We start from the raw sequence: 22,112 nt of genomic DNA on the forward strand, positions 1-22,112 counted from the left end.
AGGAAAATGCTAACTGATGTGGTATTAATACACACTTTCCACATGACCATTGACCTCTTACCACACTTCCTTTTCTTTCAGAGTAAATGCAGCCTACAATGAAAAAGAATCAGTCGAGCATGTGTATAATAATTCTTATCATCTTAAAATGATCACTCACAGTTTATTATTGAAATATGATTTGTCACAGGTTAGTTTGAGGAATTTTTCAGGCCAGTAGTAGATGGGTGAACATCTGATCAGAAATCTTTCATTATTCATTATTTTTTCACTGCAACATAAAACCATAATCCAGCAAACAGAGGCACAAATAGACTTAAACTCTGTAAGCAGTGAAGTACTACAACAATACGATTATTAATGACTTAACAAAACTGTGTGGATGCAACATAAATGAAAGGTTAACACACGTAATTTGATCATCTCACAAGAGGGTCTTGCTTCTGCTGCAGTGAAAAAGGTGTGATCTCAGCCCCTCTATGCAAGACTTTGTCATCTGCCCACAAAGTTTCCGTGGTGGGAGTTGGACGGTTGACTACAAAAGGAGGTAGGGGCAGCAAAGCCAGACAGACTGTTCAACTTTCACTCCTGCGCAGCAACCATGATACATGCATATTGCATTATATTTGTCTTCCAGCTGCTCTCCCTCACTGGTAAGATCAGATGAAATTCCTTTCAAATTTACTGAAAAGTGACTCTAAATAATCTTTATAATAATAATAATAATAATAATAATAATAATAATAATAATAATAATAATAATAATAACAATACTACTACTACTACTACTACTACTACTACTACTACTACTAATAATAATAATAATAATAATAATGATAACAGCTTATTTTTAGGGTCATCTGTAATTTTTTTTAAAGAGGCCTTATTAATGGATAATGATTAGATTGGGTTAAAGCATAATTTTGATAGTCTCAATCTGTAATAATTTGGCTGCTGAGGATTTTATATCTTGTAATCTGTGTATTCATTTTACCGTCTCTTCATGTCAGGGGCTATGGAGAGCAGCATAGTGGGCGGTAAGGTTGCAAAGCCTCATTCCAGACCCTACATGGCATCACTGCAGATCCGTGAACACCATACATGTGGCGGGATACTCATTCGGAAGGACTTTGTCCTAACTGCAGCACACTGCAAATAGTGAGTTTATTTTACATTAATGCAGCAGCATAAAGTGAAGTGAATTTTGTAGCACAAGCAGCACAAGGATTAAATAAGCCTGTGTTTATTATATTTTTAATAGATTTTAAATGATTTGCGACATATTAATGATACATCATGATATATAATGAAATACAGTATCTGCTCTAGCTTGAGGTTGAAACAATTTTTTACCACTACATTAATGCAACACACAATTTTGATTGTCAGTAATTCTTACTTCAACGTTGAAATGTTTTCAAGTCCCTTACAAAGTGTTAAGTGCTAAGTATAAATAAATGATTTACATTATTTTTGTCCCATGGTTGCCAGTGCTGAGCAAACGACGGTGGTACTTGGAGCACATGACATAACCAAGGAAGAGAAAAGTCAGCAACGGATCGAAGCGGAGTACATTCCACATCCACAATACACCGGAAAATTTGATTATGACATTATGCTACTTAAGGTAAACTAAAATTCTGTAAATTCTATATCGAAGATGCACTTATGTGTTTAAAAAACTGAAATCTGGAAAGTATGTTGTATAATATTTAGCTGCAGTTAATTCCATCATTTCAGTTTCATTTTTTCACAGTGTCTTTTTTGTGATTTAAAGTTGCACTAATTTCACACATTTGCAACAAAGCAGATGAGGATGTGAGGATTCGATGCTAAAACTAAAATCTCAATGTGGCTTTAAAAAGACAAGCACAAACTGAAATTCCTAATACATGAGTTTACTGTGTTGTGCCAAAAAGTGCAAAATAACAAATGATGTTCTGACTCTGTTCTCTTTCACAGTTAAAAAAGAAAGCCACACTTAATAAGTATGTGAAGACCATTGGACTTCCTAAGAAAGACGGAAAAATTCCAGCCAACATTAAGTGTGCTGTTGCTGGCTGGGGCTTAACTGGAGACAAGAAGAGAACTATGTCAGATGTACTGAGGGAGACCAAGGAGGAGATTCAAGACAGTGACGAGTGCGAAAACATATGGAAAACACACTTCAAAAGTGAACGAATGCTATGCACCACATTTACCAAAAGGGATGGAGGCGTTTGCCAGGTGATCAACCAGACCAACAAATAAGCCACCGAATATTAAATACAACAAAATACACCAGTAATGCTGCGAACAGAAAATTTCACAAACTTGTTTCCTTTATTCATGTAAAACAAGTGTAATCTTTTCATGGACTACTAAATCATGTGTTTCTGTTGTCTTTCTTCTAGGGTGATTCTGGTGGACCACTTATCTGCAACACCAAGCCTCAAGGGATAACAGCTTTCACCGACCTCAAAGATTGTAATAATCCCGAGCATCCCCATGTCTTCACTAAAATCCACTTCTTTCTTCCCTGGATTAAGAAAGTGATGCAGGGATAGGGGGATGTGTGAGCCAGAGCCACTATTCAGAGGGCAAGAATGCTTCCATTTCTTCACTTTATTATTAAATTAAGCAAGCAAACATTTAGAAAATCAATTAGTTTTGAAAAAAGAAATCATGAAGCTTATACATGTGAATGTTTTACATGTGAGAAAAAAATACAATAGAATGCATTATTTAAAATCAGGGGAAAAAATGTGACATTGAGTAATTTAACACAGAATTTACACTGTACATTCATCATCTGCCTCTGTCCTTTAACACCATGTTAAAAGCCTGTGTTTTCATTTCAGACTTGTTCCTTTTTGAAAATTGCTTTGCTTATGCTTATGTTTATTTTTTTACATCAGTTAAGAATCCAATGTTTTTGTGATATATGTTTGAATCTTATTGGAAATAAAAGAAAAAATTGCAGAATACATACACATTCGGAATGATTTTCATGAAGGAGAAATAGCAGTCAATACGTGGTGGGTAGGTGGGGGGTTTGCTGGGAGGCAGGTATCGAAAGTATGTGAGTGAGTGTGATGGTTGAATTGTGTTGTAAAAGGATGTCAAACCACAGAAAACTGCTGTTGTGTTCACAGTTTATCAGTCATAGTGCAAACTTTTGAAGTTGAACCGTTTTCTGTCTGTGAAACCCGTCATCTGTAGAGAAAGTGAAAGGAGTGTGTTGGTTTAAAATGAAAACCTTAGTCCTTCACAACTGAATTGTTATTTTGGGGTCTTTTTACCAATATTATCATAATGACATTGTGATTTAGTTTTCTTATTTCTTATAATTGAAATAAAGGCTGGAAATGCAAAACTCACCTGACTTGGATCTCTTGTGAAATATCTCTTCTCTATTACCTGTTTAGAGATAGGTTAGAATAGGATAGAATTTAAGTTGACATTAAATCTACATTAATATAAAACTCACACACTTGTGTACATTTAAAGAGGGAACTTTGCACAAAAATGACTTTTGAAGATGACCACTTGATTGCTATTTCAGTTCATTGTCAGACACATTTACATATTTCATCAGGAAATGTCATTATTTTCTTACAAAGAGTAGGTTATAAATTATGTTATTATTTAACTATGTAAAATGTTAAACTTAGTCTTACATTTTTATTTTAAGAAGGTAATTATGTCTGCCAAAGTTGTCATTTTGGATTGTTATACTGTATATTGTACTGTAATATTCACACTGACAACCAATTTACCAACAAAAAATATTGTTATACTACATCCCTCAATGTAATACTGGTTTGAGGCTGAGATTTGTCACCCGGTGCCGTTGGAGGTTTCTGCTCTACCTACAGATCCACATCGCAGAGATGTGAGTAAAAATATATAAAAAGTAATCTTGTAATCTCAGTAATCTTGACATACTGTATTGTGGAGACATTCTCTACAGAAACAGAAAATAATTGCGTGTTGCATTACAGAGTTCTGGTTTTCTCACCTTATCAAAGAATCGGCTAAGTTTCACTGCATTTGACGTGCCTGCAGCAAGGTATCTTGGGTTGGTGCAGTCCTGAGAAAATAAAATAGCACTAAAGCCACAAACCTCAACAAAGGTTTTTTTGTCTCTTAGCGGAAGCCTGTATGTGTAAAATGTGTATGTGATAGTAGCATCTTTCAAATTGTTTTGATAGCATAGGTTTTTGTTTGTAGAAAATTTTCCATGCATTGCTGTCTGTTACAGTATCTACTTTGATACTACCACTAGGTGCCACCAAAGTCATTGATTTTTAAGTCATATACATTTGGGTAAAACTACTACAAGTCCCTTAGATTTTCTTTCTTAAAAATTGTCTACATGGTTGGTAAGTCTAATGAGAATCAAGTGAGGGACGATGATGATGGTCACTCAAATGCAAAATTTTCAGATCATCTGCTATGTAGCATGTGAGAGAACTGATAACACTGTTCTTCCTTTGTATCATTGTCCATCTTACTGCTGCCCCCTATGGTGAGGATCAACTGCTAAACACCACTCAAGCATTGTAGCTTTATTCGTAACAGTCTTGTCATATTTGAACAACCTTTTCATGGAAGATTTCTGTAACATAGACCCATGTTTGAATGCCAAAAATGTGTTATATTAACAAATAACCATCAATGGTACAGATTCCACATCTGAAAGGGGTTTAAGGTCAGAGCTTGAAGGATTAAATATAGTTGACTTACGAGATTGATCTCCTCTGCGTTGAAGTCCTCTGACAAGAAGGCTGTCCGGGTGAGGACTTCATTGCGTTTGTTCTCTGGGATCTGGTCAAACTTGGTGCCAATCAGCAACAAAGGCACTGGGTTCTCAGCAAACTGCTCTCGGTCGTAGTCACTGCAGGGAGAAAAGAATATTTTTCCTTTAATTTTGACAACTGTCTCAGTGTGTTATTCTCCACTCAATGAAAACAAACAATACCAAGACACACGTCTACTTACCCATTTGAGACAATGACTCCTGTTGGAGAGGAATCCTTGTTCAAAGCCTCTAGTGACCAGCGGTAGAGATTCTGAGAGGATTTCTTATTTGTCAAATCGTGCACCAATATAATTCCTGATAGAATCCAGAAAATAACAAAAATGAGAAAATTATAGCAAACTTTATCATTTAAAATTTCTTTAAATCTATAAATGTATAAGAAAACCAGCTCTACCATTAACGGAATTGTAAAAGACAGCTCTGGTGCTTTTGACACTGCTAGCACTGCCAACAGATCCTCCAACATCCCACAGTTCAATGTAGTAGGTTTTCTCCTCCGGGGTTCCCTCCTTATAGTCCTGAACCTGTAGTTGAAAAGTTATTGTGACCATTCAGTTATTTTATTCTTCTAAAGCATCTGTAACATATAAGTGCAATGCTTATTATTATGTGACATTAATATATTGTATCAGATCATTCATATATCTAAACTAATATCAATCAGATATTGTCCAGTGTATTCCATTTCTGATATTATGGTTATAATTCAAGTTGTAGGATTACATATCCATTTTGTATTATATGTTCACCACTAAAACATGCCGTCAAAGGGAATTTTTGATGTTTTGACTAGAGCTGCAACAATTAGTCGATTAATCAATCAGTTGTCAACTACTGAATTAATTCTGATTAATCAACGATTTTGATAATCAACTTTGAGTCATTTTTAAGAAAAAAATGTCCAAATTCTCTAATTCAAACTTCTCAAAAGTTAATATTTTCTTGTTTCTTTAGTCCACTATCACAGTAAATGGAATATCTTGAAGTTGTGGACCACTGGTCGGGACAAAGCCAGACATTTAAGAATGTCATTGTGGGATTTGGAAAACAGTGGTTGACATGTTTCACCGTTTTCTGACATTTTATAGACCAAACAACTAATCATCATCATTATAGCAGTTTCTGTGATATTTCTAACAACTATTCTTTTTTGTTTTGGCATGACAATGCTCAAATAAAGTGAACACAATATTAGATTTGTGCTATTATAATTCAAAAACGGTATATCCCTGATATAATAGGAAAAATGTCTACAGATAAATCTATTTAGAAGATTGTTGTGTGACCAAGTATATACAGCACTGCATATCTGGAGTTTCTTCAAAAGCCAGCAGCATAGTTTCACATCTTATCCCAATTACATTGTGTGACACATTAAGAAACGTTCACTCTGCTTACCCGTACATCTACAGAGCAGCCAACAGTCCATGATGGATTTCCTAAAACCTGGTTCTGACATAGCAGATGGACTAAGGAAGACTTTCCCACCCCTGCAAAAGACAAGAGAGGTAAGTGAAGCACTAATAATTTTAATGATATGCATAATATTTGCCTTAATAATATTCATAATATGTAGCTTTCAGTCATTTTCAATGTTGCTACAAAAATAATGCTACAAAGTTACTACTGCTACTTGCAACAAATAAGACGTAACACTTGATATGATTAAAAACTCAAGCCTCCATTTAAAACAAAACAAAACAAAACAAAACAAAAAACATATGTCCGTGTGTAAATACTTCCTTTTTTAAAGAGCTGTTGGGTGTCACTTTAATTCAGAAGTCATGTCTCTATTCACTTCAATGGTAGGTATTAAAAATTAACCACTTAAGTAGGCAGTGGAAGATGTTGATATATTATAACATGTGTAATTATTGCTTCTAAATTATGGGTCACCTGGTGGTGCACCTTAACGAATTTACTGGAAGACAGGGCGATTTTACGTCAGGTATGAAGGTTTACAGAGCCACTTTGACAAGAGTTTAAGTGCCTTAAACAAACGTTGAGGAGGTTGCAAACCGTTGCCCAGCATAAATAAATGTCTATACAAATAAGCAGACATGTTTATTTTAAGTTTGAATGGCGAAAACAGTTATTAACTTACCGGAATCTCCTAAAACTAAGACCTTTACCCTGTCAAGAGAAGCCATTTCTGGTGACAATCATGTCCCGGAAGAAAACAGTGGAAAGCCCCGCCTGTGAGTCTCTCTGATTGGTTCCGATAAATTACTCAATCTGACAGAGAGCAAATTCATTCGTTACAGATGATGCCAATCAAAATATCTTCCCTTCTATTGGCTATTGAGGTAGCTTTTATATATCGTCATTTCGTTACGGTTTTGGTTTTCTTTCCGGGGTTGTCTGTCTTCTCAAAATGAGTAAAGTGCATGCTAAAAAACCTAGCAGTTTATAGATTCAGAAGAGCAACTATGTCCTGTGAATTTTAGCTCTCCTGAGGCTGTGTGTCTTCTGAAATGACTTAAGGAAGCGGCTTCTTTATCGTGTTTGTGGAATTTAAAGAGAATCAGGTAAAATTTGGCTGGCTAACGGTTTTATACAAACTAACTTCATTATGGCTGTAAGTTTGGTTAACGGTTAACTTAACGTGAAGTTAGCTGTTAACGTTACACTAGCAACACCTGAATGTAGTTAAGTGTTAAAGTGACTGTAACGTTAGTAACTAGTATTCTCACCAGTAGTTGCAACCAATGTGGAGCTTATTTGTCTCTTTGTCTTTGTTTGAGCTTGCTAACATTAAGCTAAGTGGCTACTATCAAACAGCCAGATATGTCTGATAGTGTTTAGCTCACACTGCAGTCGACACAATTAAACAGGACCAATGTTAAAAGTTGTTTTATGTAACTAATGCTTAACGTTGAAACATTCAGCCAAACGTTAATAGAAAAGGGGAAGGACGGAGTGATATTATAAATATTAGAGCTGCAACGATAAGTCACTTCTTTGCCAACTATTAAATTCATCGCCAACTATTTTGATAATCGATTTATCGTTATGAGTCATTTTTATAAAGACGAAAATGTCCAAATTCTCTGATTCCAGCTTCTCAAATGTGAATGTTTTCTGTTTTTTTAGTCTTCTGTGACAGTAAACTGAATGTTTTTGGATTATGGACAAAACAAGATATTATAAACAGAAACAGTTATCGACATTTTTCATCATTTTAAGGACCAAACAACCAATCGCTTAATTGAGAAAATAATCAACAGATTCATTGATAATGAAAATAATAGTTAGATGCAGCCCTAATGAATTTAGAATCTTCTTTACCTTAAAATGTCCTCAGTGTATTTATATTATTACATAAATCTTAATTTTCACTCTAAATTTCACTTAATCGCCACCCTAAGCTTTGAGTAACGTAACCTGTTCAACCAACTCTCTCCACAGCAGAAGATGATAGAACCACAGCTACTGACCGAGGTCCCTGCAGCACTTAAGCGGCTGGCCAAGCAGGTCGTAAGGGGTTTCTATGGGGTGGAGCACGCCTTGGCCCTGGATGTGCTGATCCGCAACCCCTGTGTACGTGAGGAGGACATGCTGGAGCTGCTCAAGTTTGACCGTAAACAGCTGCGCTCCGTACTCAACACTCTGAAATCTGACAAGTTTGTCAAGTGCCGCATGAGAGTGGAGACAGCCCCTGATGGCAAGACAACACGACACAACTACTATTTCATCAATTACAGGTTATTAATGTTTATGTTTCCCTTTCTGGTCTGCATAGTCAGCGCAACTGATAGACATGGTGTCCTAAACTTCTCCTGCTGTGAATTTCAGTTCTTTAAATTGGCAACCACATCAAAGACAGTGTATCCTCCCAAGTCAATGTGTTGCACTCAACAACGCTTTGTCTGATTTTTATAGGGTACTGGTAAATGTGGTCAAGTATAAATTGGACCACATGCGACGGCGCATTGAGACAGATGAGCGAGACTCCACCAACCGTGCTTCTTTCCGGTGTCCCTGCTGCTTCTCCACCTTCACCGACCTAGAGGCCAACCAGTTGTTTGACCCTATGACAGGTAAACTTTAAGCAAAGTGCATGTTCCTTACAGACCAGTAGCACATTGGTGGTGTTGATCTTTAATTCTGTTTCAATATGAGAAACTAATCTGGCACTAAAATTTGACCTTATTATGTATAGTATGGTTTAGTACAATAATATGATTAGATGTGATTTATAGTTTTTTTTTTTTCAGTGTGTGAACTGGTGACAAAGTTTGGCAGCATACAGTTCTAGAGGAAGAATCATACCTTTTTAAATGACTGACTTGAAGATGGCTCTTGATTACTATTATGCCAAGACCATAGCACCATGATAACATTGAAAGGTTTTAAAGAGCAAGATGGAGAATAAATAGGAGCAAGGAGAATTAGGACTTTATGATTGTTGTGTTGCAGAGCTAGAAAGGGATGCAGAATGCTTGTATGCCTTTTCTTTTTCGAAAAATCGTGATTCCTTTGAAAGAGGACATTGTGCATTATGTCCTCCTTCGTTGGCAAAACCTCAGACCCAGTTACACTATGAAATGTCTGGTGTTATTTAGTCTCCATATAACACCAGATTAGAAATTATAATGAATCTACACTCCATCATTATTGTGGCAGTGTAGCCAACTAAAACAGAGGAACTGAGTACATGGAAATATCACTTGGTTCAGTTTTAAGTTTTCTTTTGTCTTTGTTAAAACAGCGCTCCTCATTAAGTGTATTTAAAAATATTAACTTGTACAAAAGAAGTGGCCAAGTGTCCTTGGATTTGAATACTTTTGAAAAGGTCGTAAATATGTTGTGTTAAAACCTGGAATTTGATTACTAATTGATAATGATGATGTTGGCATGGCTTTTTTCTCCTTTATAATATTTTTATACATTCTTATGCCATACAAAACTTAATTTACGCAATTCCCCTTAAACAATAAACAAGGTAGTTAAATGGTCAATAAAATGTTTATTATGAGTAGTTTAGGTTGGGTGGAACAATTAAAATGTATGGCAATAGACTTATCTTTTCAAAATAAAGGACCTGGTCATTGCCAAGGTAGACGTTTTATTAGGTTTACTTGTACCCCAAGATGATGATGATGATAATGTAAAAATATAACTGGCATAATATTTATATATATCATATAAATTGTCAGCACCCTATGTTTCATAGTGTCCTTGGCAGTATACCTCTAGATGGCAGTCAGTGCTCAGTGTAACATCAGTCAAACTGTCTACTCAGATAGTTTCACTAACAGATTGGTTTAGTACATGAAGTCCCTAATAAGAGCAAAATTACGGTGCTCATTTAAAAATATGTTCACGTCCCCAGTCTGTCAACATCCTTTTTGTGAGTGAAGTTGTGCATTGGAGCCTCCATATCTAGATGTCCCCCCCAGTTTCCCCCAGGCCATTTTATTTTTACATATTTTAAAGTTGAATTTTCCCTGAGTTCAGGTTCAGACAAATGTTAAAATATGGAACTTGAGGTGTTTAGTTTTGTCTTTAACTGTATACTTAAAATTCTCAGACCATAAAGTTGAAAAACACTTCAGTGTTTACTATTAGCAGTAAGTGAATGCTAATTGAATCCCTAATTGGGGCTCATTAGGCTAAATGGCAGTGCAAGTGGTCCAGTGTAAGCTAGCAGGCATAGCACCTTCACCAAATTAGCAGTCTAATATGTCAAAGTTTACCATCAGTGTACTCTTCATTTTGTTTTGAGGCAGGCCTAGCATTACATTTAATAATCTTATGGGATGGGTTAGGGTTAACCTGATGCCACTGAAATGCCACATTGTAAGTTGGACACATCTGATGACAATTCACATTTTACTCCTGAATGATGATTGAAAAATATGATTTGAAAATTTAGTCTTGATTAATGAAATAATCTAATGAAATAGTGTTGTCAGCTCATAGGCTAGTTCATCCTTCCATGATGCATGCAGCAGTTTATAAAAGATGCATTTTATTTCTGAATTCTAATCATAGTACAAGAAAATATGTTAGCTTTTTGATGGGTTAATTTGACTTCCTCATCACAAGAGAGATGGACAAACTGCACTTGGTCCTTAGGACCTCTCTCAGCCTTCTAAGAAATATTGATTCTGAGAAATGCAGTGATACTGACAGGTTGGCTGATTAAAAATAGAAAAACTACAAAAAGATACCTTGGTAATATGCTTTCTATTGTCCTAACCTACTCGTTTAAATCACTTTATTCCTCTCACTCTAACCATCTCTCCCCTAATACTCTTTTCTTTCTGTCTGTCTTTCTGACACTGATTGTCACTCTGCTTGAATAAAAGCCAGCAGCTGTCTACAACGTTGCTTCCAAATGGACGTCACGTCACTCACTTATCCCTAGAACTTATCCATTATTGTGTGTTTGTGCAAGCGTTTGACCTGTTTATAACAGAAGCAATCAGAAAGTCTTAGTCATCTCAGACAGACTGTGGGTGGGGATATGCAGAATTAAAAGGGAAGAGGACGCTAAATAGCTATGGCATTAGGGCACATACTGTTGGCTCACACTGGGACACAGCCACCTTGCTTGAGTCACCAGTGCTTGCTCAACTGAATAGGAATCCCAGTCCCAGTGAAATCTTCAAGGGTTATTATTTAATCATTCACAGCTTTAGCAGGTAGATACATGCAGTGTTCATGTTGTCATAGAACATGTAATTTTTTTGGTATTTTTCACTATTAATTCAAATAGCAGATTCCCTGATTATACAAAATTCCCAGTTAATGGAAGTAATACTTTCTGTGGCATGATGTTAAAATCACATACATATAACAAATGTTAACAGATATTATTTATAATAATTGCATGTAAGAGGGTCTGGGTATGAGACTGTGGCATGTCATTGAATTGAATGTGTTCGCCTATTAGACAAATTGAAAGCATCTCCCCAGAGTATGGTGGTGGTGGGAGTTTCAGTTAAATATATGACCAAGATATGTTTTTTATTGCTTTCTAACAATGCATGAAAACGGATGCTTAAAACCCTGTTTTTGTCTGAAATACCTTGTGCTTGTTGGATGATGATGATGTGTATGTTCCTTGTACTTTAAGGAGAGCTCTTCCTCATGTTCATTCATAAATTGAATTCCTTCTCAGTCTGTCAGAATGAGGCACAGTACTTGCATCGTCTGCCAATCCGAAGGTTAACTTCTGGTTAACCAGCACTGTTGCTAGGATCCACAGAGAGGCATTTCAAATACGATAGCCATGTCTTGCTTGCTTTTCACCAAATGTTCATCTCTGTTTTCATTGTGAAAAATAGTTTATTGGTTGAGACTCTGAAAACTAGGCTCATGTTTTTTTTTGCTACCATCTTATTGAATATGAATCCACTATTGAATTCTCTCATATAATTGAAATTTTGGAGCTCGCATCACTGCAGAAGCTGAAATAAACATGATGTGGTTGAAATAAAGTTTTTATTTTGACTTTAAGCCAAAGTCAGCCATATAAATCTCTCCTTTAGCTGCACAACAACATGTTATAATTTAATATACTGGAGCAAGTGTACAAGAACACGTACCAGATCTTTCTTTTTTCATTTTTGTTTATTTATTTATTTATTGTTAATATCAGGATTTGTTCTGTTCTTTTACAGTGGAAAAAGTATAAAGTCTCATGTCACCTACAGGTGATAAAGCTATTTCACACTGTGCTCCAGCATTATTAAGTAAAAACACTGCATCCTAAAATCTTATTACAATGTCCTGAGTTGACCAATTTTAAGGTTTATCAGTCAGACAGGAAAATTAAAAGTTGATTGTGTGTTGTGCATGTGATGTTAAGCTGCACATTGCCTACAAATGTCCATACAAAGTACAAACCCCAGATCTTCTGACAACATGTTTCTTTGTTGTCAGACAATTGTTCCTGTGTGCTGGTTTCTTGTTTCAACATATCCTACCAGTCAGTTTAGAATAGAAATTTAAAAATATGGGCATATCACATTGTCAGGGATGAGTCATGAAAATGCTATATAAATTGAGGAAAGAAAATGCACAGTAATGCCACAGAGAATAAATGCATTTTATAGACGGTGTAAATTTCACACTGGGGGAAAAAAAAAACCCAACACATTCTCAGCTTGCTGGTACTGTTTTGGAACCGTCAGCGTCTTCCTGTTGACGCATCTGTCATCATCTTGCCAGTTCCTGTGCACTGGTTTCTCGTTTCAACATATCTCTATTGGTATCAAATCTCGCTGTGGGGGCAGTAACCGGGCACCCTGACAGGTTGACAAAAAGAATACCTGGATCTCACATAGCGGTAGTCTGCAAACCGGTTACTTCTGCAGGGCCAGCAACACTCTGTGCAAACTCACAGGAATGGGAAATGACATCGCTAGTCTTCCAGCTCATTCTGACCCACAAAGAGGAGCCTGAAACACTCTTGCTTTTGTGAATGTACCCCCCCCCCCCCTCCCCCCCCCCCCTCTTATTTTAAGAACTTTTTAAAAATTTTGATACTAAATTTTGATGCCGATCCATCATTTATAGGGGAAGTAATGATGTTTACATTCTTTAATTTATTGCGATACAGAGAAAAGAAAATAACTAAGCCTTTCTTCAACTTGATCCATGTTATTTGCTTTAATTGACCTTTTAAATTCACTTCTAAATACAGGTGCACATTATGTATACGGTACAGTTACAGGATTCGATTCACTGAAACAGCAGTGCCCATTAATAATAATTATTTGAATAACAACGTCATAACAGTAGTGCTGTGTTTGGTCTTTTTTTAAACACATGAAATACATCTTATGCAAATGACAACATATTATCTTAAATTCATGTAAATTAAAAGAAGGCACTACTTCAGCTGTTTACCACATGGATTGATGAGGGTCAAGTTCTTTTCCATTTAAAAGTCCTGAAAGGCTTAAGAGTCCAAATGGTTTAGAAACTGAGGGAATATTTGCAAATACTGTCTCATTTCATTTTATATGTGAATGTCCTTTCTTATATCTAACACTGTAGCACATGTGCGTCTTCTTTTTCCCTCTGCCTCTCTCACTCACCCCCCACCTGCCCAACACACACACACACACACACACACACACACACACACACACTTTTTTTAATCTCACACATACACAAAAGGTAGACGTGGGGTCTGTGCTAATGCTGGAACAGTTCCCGTTATTGACACTGAAATCAGCCAGCAAAGCAGATGGTTGAACATGCCCTTCTCTTATGCGTGTGTGTGTGTATGTCCCAAAAGCCTCACTCAAAGCCTCAATGAAATGTATATAAAATTATCCTCCAGAAAAGGATTATCACAATGGAATAAACTAACATTTCTGATTACCTTTGGCAAGACAGCCTGCAGTGTCATTAGCTGTGAAAAGTATTCAACACAACAAGTCCTAGAGTGGTGTTTACCAACTGGTCTAGCCCACAAGGTCTACATCTCTCATTACTAATTAAGTGATAGTCTACACAAAGATTAACTTGACACTCATTTAGTTTTATTTATGAAATGAAAATACAAGTAAATGAAGTACAATTTGGGGTTATAAGTTTGTAAAGAAGTAAAGCAAAATGTAGTAGGAAAAGAAAAGGGCAGTTGCTCAAAAAACAACCAAACCAGTGCTTTGCTTTATATAACACACTTGTAAGGAAAAAGTTTAATTCCTGTCATACATTCTTTCATCTGAGGAACAACTATGACATGGAAGGCCGTACATTTGCAGGACTAAGTTTCCTTGCTAGCCAGGCTACATGACTTAAAGCTTGTACAGCATGTCACCACCAGTCACTATGCAGGGGGAAATCATACTTCAAAATTAGTATGCTGTGTGGAAATGTGTTATTCTTCTAGATTGTTTGATCCAAAGTTGAGCTGTGATCCCCTTTTGGACTGTGACCCTCCAACTGGAAACCACTGGCCTAGAGAATTATGGCTTATTGTTTTGTTTGTAAAAATTAGGGATGTCTCGAGCTGATGCAGAACATATTTTAACGGATCTGTATTGGCAAAAATAAACCAGATCAAATGCAAATCCTTTCTTTACTGTACTTTTCTGTGTTTTTTCTGACTTTCCTGTGACTTTTCTGCTCTCCTTCTTAGTATTGGCAGATACCCAAAATTAATTAACTCCTATCAGGATTGGGGCCAAAAGAACTTGATCAGGACCTCCCTAGTAAATAGTGTGTTTTGTTTGGGAGGTGTTGGAATGGAGTAAAAATCACCTGACTGGCAGGCTTCATTTGTATTTATTCAGAGATTTAAATATCTTTGCAATCTTCTGTCAATTAGATGTGGAGTGTAGCATGGAACCGGGGTATCACAGAATGGGTTACTGAATCCAAAATGTCAGTTATACAAGTTTCTTTGTACAACAGCATACATGAAATCCATACAAAATAGCAAATGGTGTGATGGTTCATTGTGATATACATTTTGACCCCAAGAATGGTTGGCTTTTCCATACAGTGTGTGATTTATATCTCAAAATTAAGAGGGAACATACGTGGTGAGGCAGTACTTGTACGTGTATGTGACTGTACATTTATCTCAGGTTGTGAATGTATGTTCAATTTAGTGTGACGCAAAGTCACTTCTAAAATAAAGTAAAGCTGCAGCAACACACATTGAGAGAAACACATTATTTGGAGCCTTCTCAGTGGAAAAACAAGCACACATTTTGGTTAAAACCACAACACATTGCTCACTACTCATATCTATAAGTGGTTTTTTGGGCTAAAAGCAAAAGCAATGCCTAAGAGGCTTGTCCCTAGATTGTCATTACATGATGTCTGCTTTAGCCAGGCATGTTAGCTGAACCTCCCCTCTTACTTGTTTTAAGTAGTTTTCCATCTTTACCCACAGGTACATTTCGCTGCACCTTCTGCCAGACTGAGGTAGAAGAGGATGAGTCTGTCTGTCCTGACGCCAGGACACCGGTGGCACGCTTCAATGAGCAGATTGAACCCATCTACGCACTGCTACGCGAGACCGAAGATGTCAACTTGTCCCATGACCTGCTAGAGCCAGAGCCTACTGAGATCCCTGCCCTCAAACAGAGGTCAGTTTCTGACAAGTCTCACAGAAATACACTACTTATTCCCCTTAGTCAGCATAACATCAGTCTTCAAGAGTCACGTCATGGGGCAGTTTCATTAAAAACAGATTTGAGTACACCTCTCTTCACAGCAATAATGGCTCAGCTCCATAACATTTGGTGCCACAATGGCTTTCTACTCTATTAAGCCACAGGAGTAATCCAGAATTGAAACAGTTCTGTGATTTAGCTTGAATGCATTCCATTTTCCATGTTTGCAATTATTAATTCAGCTTTTGACGTTCGTTCAAGGCTATTTGCACAAATGAATTACCAGCAGAGGTGCATTATTAAACTTAATCTCTCACAAATGTGTGTGAAGGAACTGATGGAGAGCTGGTTAACCCAAAGTAAAGGATTTGTCAGGAGACCACAATGTCTTACACAGGAGCATTTATTGAAGCCTGATCAAGGAGAACAGAGTTATAGTACAAGTGAAAACACTGCAATGCCACTCAGTTCTGCGGTCTGCTTCCGGACAAGAGCGTTTAAACCCTTCACCAAATCCTTACCCTTTCTACCTGTCCAAATAAGGTTATTCTTCTCTCATCCATTGGGTATTGAATAATAAACAAGACATTATGCTGACTAACATTAACTGATGCCACGTAGTCCGTATACAGGTCACATGCTATACATTCTAAGAGGAGACCAGTCTGACCGTCTACACAAAGCACAGCATATCTCCACTCGACCTTGGTCGCCATAGGACCCAGCCAGCCTTATCAAGACAGCTGCTTACCCCAGCTAACCTCAGTAGATAGAGAGATGAACCACTCTGAAAGAGACAGGTCATGACCTACTACTCCCAGGATGGAGAATGACCAGAGAATGACCCAGGGAACACAAATATTTCCCCCACAATGTTGCTTCACTCTCAAGCCAGTAAAAAGCCAGTCCACTTGCAAGAAATCATAGAATGAAGTGTAGTGTACTTACCCAAAATTCAGCATTCAGTTGAAGTTTAACATTCAGGTCACAGCCTACCACCTGCACCTAATTTCAGTTAACAAAAAAGGACGACCCGTATCATCTACTGACTTTTCACAAACTTTTCTTTCACCTAGCCGCGAACGTGCTGCAGCATCTGCAGGAAACTCCGCAGGCGGCCCACACCGTGAAGCCTGGTCTAACAAAGGCTCGGCCTACGCTGACCTGTACACCCAGAATGTGGTTATCAGTATGGAGGAGCAGGAAGACCAGCAGAAACAGGCCAACGAGGGCAAGGCACCTAAAGAGAGGCCCGTCTGGTTGACCCAGAGCACCGTGCAGGGGGCTTACAGCGAGCCTGACATCCTCAAGAGCCGTAAGTGAGGTTTTCTTTCACTACACCCAGTCATTAAGTTACTGTGTGTAGAATTTATGTGCAATTATAGCGTCTTTCACATTACTCTGGTGGTATAAAGTCTTTTCTATGGAAATCAAGACAGTCTATATCTTTTTTGCTTGTAATGCCTCAGTTTCCTGGAGAATTTAATATTGTAAGTCAGAGTATGAAGAATTGTATAATATCTCATACTTTTACCACCATCTTGTCCATCATAGTCACACAGGCAATGTGCAATTGTGCTTCTGGTCTGAAAGCCCATTGATACCTCCCCTCTTACCTGTCTGCAAGTGTGTTTTTGTCCTCTGTTCTGTCAAGGGTCTTTTTAAATCCTATGCTTGTTGCAGTGTTCACATAGTTCTCCCATACACCGCCAAATACTCACGTTAATGACTTTCGAAAGGTGTCCACAAGTCTACATATTGAACATTGAACAAAGGCTTTGACACAGAGAAGCTTGGTTGTACACTGAAAATGTAATTAATAGGCAGACATTTCACACACAGGCTTAAATAAGACATTACAGCCATGTAATGTCATGGTGAAGCTTTCTGAATGTACTTGGTTTTTCAGAAAACAGTAAGATGATAGTCTGGATGTACTGCAACAAGCCCAACCCAAACCCACACATTTGACTTCTCTTCTCTGACCTTAAATTTCAATCCCCGCTCTCTTTGTAGTCGAAACTGGCCATCGCAGGTCAACGCTGGTCATCTCCATCTGCCAAGGACTTCACCAAGTTAGGCAGTCAGTCCTGGCCAGACTGCTATTGAACCGTAATTGCATAATTGAAATAATCAGACACTTGATTAGTGCATGGCTGAGCAAGGATTCCTCATTAATGAAATCCATTCTTGTGGAAATTACAAGAATTACGCGTTCTGAAGGTCCTGGTTCTCTGTGCATCTGTCTGTAATAACAGAAATGGCATCTGGAGATGAGCAGGTTTAAAACAGGGCTGTACAATATAACGTTTCAGCATCGACATCACGATAATCACATTGCAGGATGCTTAATGTCAAGTAAGGCAAATTAACTCAAACACGTCACGCTACAACTTTTTGTTGCTTGATACAAAAGGAAAACTTGCAAGGTTCTCATTTTCCATGACTAATCTACAAGAAAAGTCTGGCTGATATTACATAATTTAGTCTGATTTAAGGGCTCTTGGAGTTTGATCAGTTCCTAATGTGCTCTGGTGGAGGGGTGCACTTCATCAATTTATCAAACAACCAAAGCAAGTCCCACCAGTCAGCTACCACAACCTGAAAATGAGCGCTGCCTGTTTGTTGGTTGTTTGATAAACTGATCGAGTGCAGCCCTTCACCATGCAAAGCACATAGCAAACTGATCGTTGTGCATGCAGAGTCTGCATATCACCTGGCTGTAAACATGCACACAACGCAGCTACTGTCATAGATAATGACGTCTGGATGATAGAGGCAGGCGTTAAGTTCAGCTTTTGAGTGCTTGTATTCCCGTTTATCAGCAGCACCTCGTCCCTGTGCTGGTTAAAAAGTTACTGTCACGGGGGCTGGTCCATGCCCTAATGTAAGAAACACTTAACACACAAAACTTGCAGTATCCAGATCTATCTATACTTACATCTTGCCAGCGTATATAGATAAATCTGTTTGTTGCTTCAGTTTGAGAGTTGTGTGTGTGTGTGTGTGTGTGTGTAGGAGTCCACACTGATTTTTGAAGGGGTGGCAGAGGATTGAACCAAGTTGGATGGAAGTAGGAGGTTGGGTTGTGTTTTGTTAGAAGAGGAAAGACTTGTAAAGTACCCAAATGATAAAAATTATGATTCTTTATGATTGTATATCTGTATATGAATAACACACTGCATGTATCTGCTGAAATTTCCTGTATTTTTTCATACCACAATATATATTGCAGAAAAAAAAGATACTGCAATGTCAGGTAGTGACCTGTAATAAGTATTGCTTTATGAGGCTGTGAGATAAGATTCTAGATAGACCCACCATACCCCATCATAAGACCTTGATGTCTTGTTCCAGGCACGAGCAGCTAAACCTAAATTCCAGAAGAAGTTGTTAGAATCAATAATTTCAGGGTTGGATTTATTTCTAATTTTAATAAGAAATGTTTGTTTCCACAGGTGGAGACGTTGTACCCGGAGCCCAAGATGGAGCAGCTGGTCTTGGAATTGGTCAGTCAGATGAAAATGAGGAAGTGATGCGTGCCCTGCTCATCCATGAGAAGAGGGGTGTGGCAGCAGCAGGTGGAGGCGGAGCAAGCGCCGCAGCCAAGGGGCTTACCTCCGCCACGGCTAATGCCAGCGACTCAGAGAGCGACACCAGCGAATCGGATGACGACTCTCCTTCAGGTCCTCCCGCTGCCACAGCTACTAAGTATCGGGGTGCTGAGGAGGAGGAGGAGGAGGAGGATGATGACTTTGAGGAGGTGGGAGATGAGCCAATGGTGATGGTGGGAGGCCGGTCGTTCTCATACCGAGAAGTGAGCCAGAGGCCAGAGCTAGTGGAGCAGATGTCCGCACAGGAGAAGGAGGCCTACATTGAAATGGGACGAAACCTCTTCCAGGATATGTACTTCTGAATACACACAAATATATACACATGTATTTACACACACACACACACACACACACAGCAAAACAATTTGATGGATTGGCATTTAAGTCCTGAATATATACTTCTGTTGTCTCACGCTGTCAATATCGGAGGCAAAGTTTTTAAGAACAACTTTTCAAGAAGAAGGAAGACGCTGCTCAAGAAGTATTTACAGTCAGCTTTATGCTCTTTCATTATAAGAACCAATCACACTCTTCGACAGTGTTGTGTCACACTTTTAGTATTCTGTCTCAAGTATTTTCTAAACTCAACAACCAAGAAGGGAGCTATCCAGCTGAAATCTGTGCACTGAGTGCCAACTTGTTTTTTCTTACTGTGTTTTATCTTCATTTCAGCTGTAAGTTGAACTGTCTGTCTACACCAGTCTCGTTTCAGCCGCGTTTTCAGCCATCCATCTCTCACATGTCTGACGAAACAGATTTGCTTCAATTTGAATCAATACAGCTGTCTACTTAGAAGTGTATATTTCTATGCTTCAAGTCTGTTTCATTCTGACTTAAGCTCATGACTACATTGATGTGTTGGGCTGTGAGTGATGCCGAGTGCGCAGCAGTACAGTGGCTGAACACATGCAGTGTGACACTGACAGATGACTGAAGCTGCTGCTGTGCTTCTTTCACTACACTGCCAGTGTAGAAAAGGTGGTAAACTGAATATCTTCTGTTTTTTTTTTTGTTTTTTTTTCTGAAATAGGACCACAGACTGGATTTAAAATCTCAGGCAAATGTGAAATACAAAAACGAAGATATGGGTAAATTGTTGTGGTTAACAGTAAAACATTTGTTATTCTGAGTAATCTGTAATAAAAGATACTGCAGTATCAACAATGTGCATGGAAGTGTAATAATTTGTGTACAGAGATTGATGAATGTGAGTATTGTGTACCAACATTTAGACTTGCTAGCAATTTACAATATACAATAAGGGAGCACTTTGACATTTGTGACAAAAGCCATAATTACTACAGTTCTGAATCATTATTCAAAGATCTGAGCAACAAAACATTTGAAACTTTGATTAAATATTTATTAGAGAGAAGAGAACAAAGAGTGCTCCTACTTTTGCATACATTTTTTATCAGTTATTTGAAATTTATTCATATATATTCATTTTTACTGTTCATGACATACAGTCGTGTATGTGTTTGCTTTTATTCTCTACACAGTATAATGCCTCCTATCAGCTGCTACTTTACTGTGTCAAGTGGCCATTGGTTCTGCCACATTACTCCTTCTAAAGCACAAAAGAAACAAATGTGGTGCTCTCATCACAGTTATTTTCAGTGGTATGAAAAATGTTTTTTATTCCTTGTGGGATTTTGCACATATTTGTATTCCAAAATTATTTTAAAATCAAATAAGTTTAAATATCCCCTCCAGTTATGTTTTATGACAGAAAAATACTGCACTCTGAATATGTAAATAACTTCCCAGCAGTTGATAATTTTTTAACAGCTGGACACAAGATGCCTCCTACTTAACTCAAGTCCATTCTCAGATTAAGTGTACTAAAGGTTTTGAGTTTCCACATCACGTGTGTAAATTGCGTACTGCACCAGGATTGGCTTTTTGTGTAGTCGTGATGTCATAAATCATGCTTGTAGGTAACCGTCTTAAACTCAGATTTAAAATGACACATTCTAGTGTCAAACTCTGCACAGTGAAGCTCAAACATCCAAGTGAAGGAACAAGAAAAACACATTTTTAATTTAGGGAGACTTTATTTGTAAATAATGTCTTTATTGTACTAAAGTAGTGATATTTTTTTATTTTTACAAATGTTTATAGAATAAATTTCAATTACATGTGAAATATGTGCAAAAAAAAATACCTGATTTCAAACTGATTTCACACAGTATCACTGGGTTGGATGATGTCAGATGGATTAAAATTCTTGGACAAATATTTATACTGCATTTTAAAAAACATTTTTTTAATTTAAAAGAAATTACACTATATACTATAAATACGTCCACATGATGATGTCTAATTGTTACATGTTTTCTCTCTTAATTTCCCCCTCTTACAATTCATGATTTTCTAAAAGTGCCAAAAAATGACAAAAATAAGATGGTAAGAAGTGTCCACAGCCATGCTAGTTGTCATGTCTTCACTTAGGCACAGCGGCACTTTGACATAAATGCTAGCATGTTAGTTCAGTGTGTTAGCATGCTAATATTGGCAATTTAGCACTAAATACTACTACTCAAACAACAGCTGAGGCTGATGGAAATGTCATTAGTTTGGCAGGTATTTGATCATAAACCA

At 37.5% G+C, this 22,112-nt stretch overlaps 3 protein-coding genes across 4 annotated transcripts; 2 read left to right on the plus strand and 1 right to left on the minus strand.

Moving 5' to 3' along the window:
- Positions 1–53: 53 nt before the first annotated feature.
- Positions 54–2,643, plus strand: LOC122991858 (granzyme B-like). Its single transcript, XM_044365290.1, has 5 exons — positions 54–653; positions 1,011–1,158; positions 1,492–1,627; positions 1,963–2,226; positions 2,394–2,643. Exons 1-5 carry the CDS (start codon positions 602–604, stop codon positions 2,544–2,546), a joined length of 753 nt encoding a protein of 250 aa, XP_044221225.1. The 5' UTR covers positions 54–601; the 3' UTR covers positions 2,547–2,643.
- rabl3 (RAB, member of RAS oncogene family-like 3) lies at positions 2,572–7,013 on the minus strand. The gene is made up of 8 exons (XM_044365289.1): positions 6,909–7,013; positions 6,203–6,294; positions 5,199–5,328; positions 4,984–5,098; positions 4,729–4,879; positions 4,001–4,072; positions 3,361–3,399; positions 2,572–3,195 (listed from the first exon to the last, which is right to left on the minus strand). Exons 1-8 carry the CDS (start codon positions 6,952–6,954, stop codon positions 3,139–3,141), a joined length of 702 nt encoding a protein of 233 aa, XP_044221224.1. The 5' UTR covers positions 6,955–7,013; the 3' UTR covers positions 2,572–3,138.
- Positions 7,014–7,134: 121 nt separating this feature from the next.
- Positions 7,135–20,672, plus strand: gtf2e1 (general transcription factor IIE, polypeptide 1, alpha). Of its 2 annotated transcripts, none has more exons than XM_044365285.1 (6): positions 7,135–7,332; positions 8,213–8,508; positions 8,687–8,844; positions 15,672–15,867; positions 16,971–17,209; positions 19,353–20,672. In XM_044365285.1, exons 2-6 carry the CDS (start codon positions 8,219–8,221, stop codon positions 19,808–19,810), a joined length of 1,341 nt encoding a protein of 446 aa, XP_044221220.1. In that variant the 5' UTR covers positions 7,135–7,332; positions 8,213–8,218; the 3' UTR covers positions 19,811–20,672. The 2 variants fall into 2 exon arrangements, with proteins under 2 accessions (XP_044221220.1, XP_044221221.1); XM_044365286.1 differs by having other exon boundaries at positions 8,216–8,508.
- The last annotated feature ends 1,440 nt before the right edge of the window (positions 20,673–22,112 follow it).

The sequence above is a fragment of the Thunnus albacares genome, chromosome 11, assembly GCF_914725855.1.
Source record: "Thunnus albacares chromosome 11, fThuAlb1.1, whole genome shotgun sequence".
Classification (NCBI taxonomy): Eukaryota; Metazoa; Chordata; class Actinopteri; order Scombriformes; family Scombridae; genus Thunnus; species Thunnus albacares.

Bases quoted from the DNA above. Each gene is read 5' to 3' on its own strand.
- LOC122991858 (XM_044365290.1), top strand. From the start codon at position 602: ATGATACATGCATATTGCATTATATTTGTCTTCCAGCTGCTCTCCCTC. The intron at 654-1,010 runs GTAAGATCAGAT...TCTTCATGTCAG, and splicing joins CCAGCTGCTCTCCCTCACTG to GGGCTATGGAGAGCAGCATA. The intron at 2,227-2,393 runs GTGATCAACCAG...TCTTTCTTCTAG, and splicing joins GGGATGGAGGCGTTTGCCAG to GGTGATTCTGGTGGACCACT.
- rabl3 (XM_044365289.1), bottom strand. From the start codon at position 6,954: ATGGCTTCTCTTGACAGGGTAAAGGTCTTAGTTTTAGGAGATTCCG. The intron at 5,099-5,198 runs GTAGAGCTGGTT...GGATTCTATCAG, and splicing joins CTTTTACAATTCCGTTAATG to GAATTATATTGGTGCACGAT. The intron at 3,196-3,360 runs GTGAGTTTTGCA...CTTTCTCTACAG, and splicing joins TCACAAGAGATCCAAGTCAG to ATGACGGGTTTCACAGACAG.
- gtf2e1 (XM_044365285.1), top strand. From the start codon at position 8,219: ATGATAGAACCACAGCTACTGACCGAGGTCCCTGCAGCACTTAAGCGG. The intron at 8,509-8,686 runs GTTATTAATGTT...TGATTTTTATAG, and splicing joins TACTATTTCATCAATTACAG to GGTACTGGTAAATGTGGTCA. The intron at 15,868-16,970 runs GTCAGTTTCTGA...TCTTTCACCTAG, and splicing joins ATCCCTGCCCTCAAACAGAG to CCGCGAACGTGCTGCAGCAT.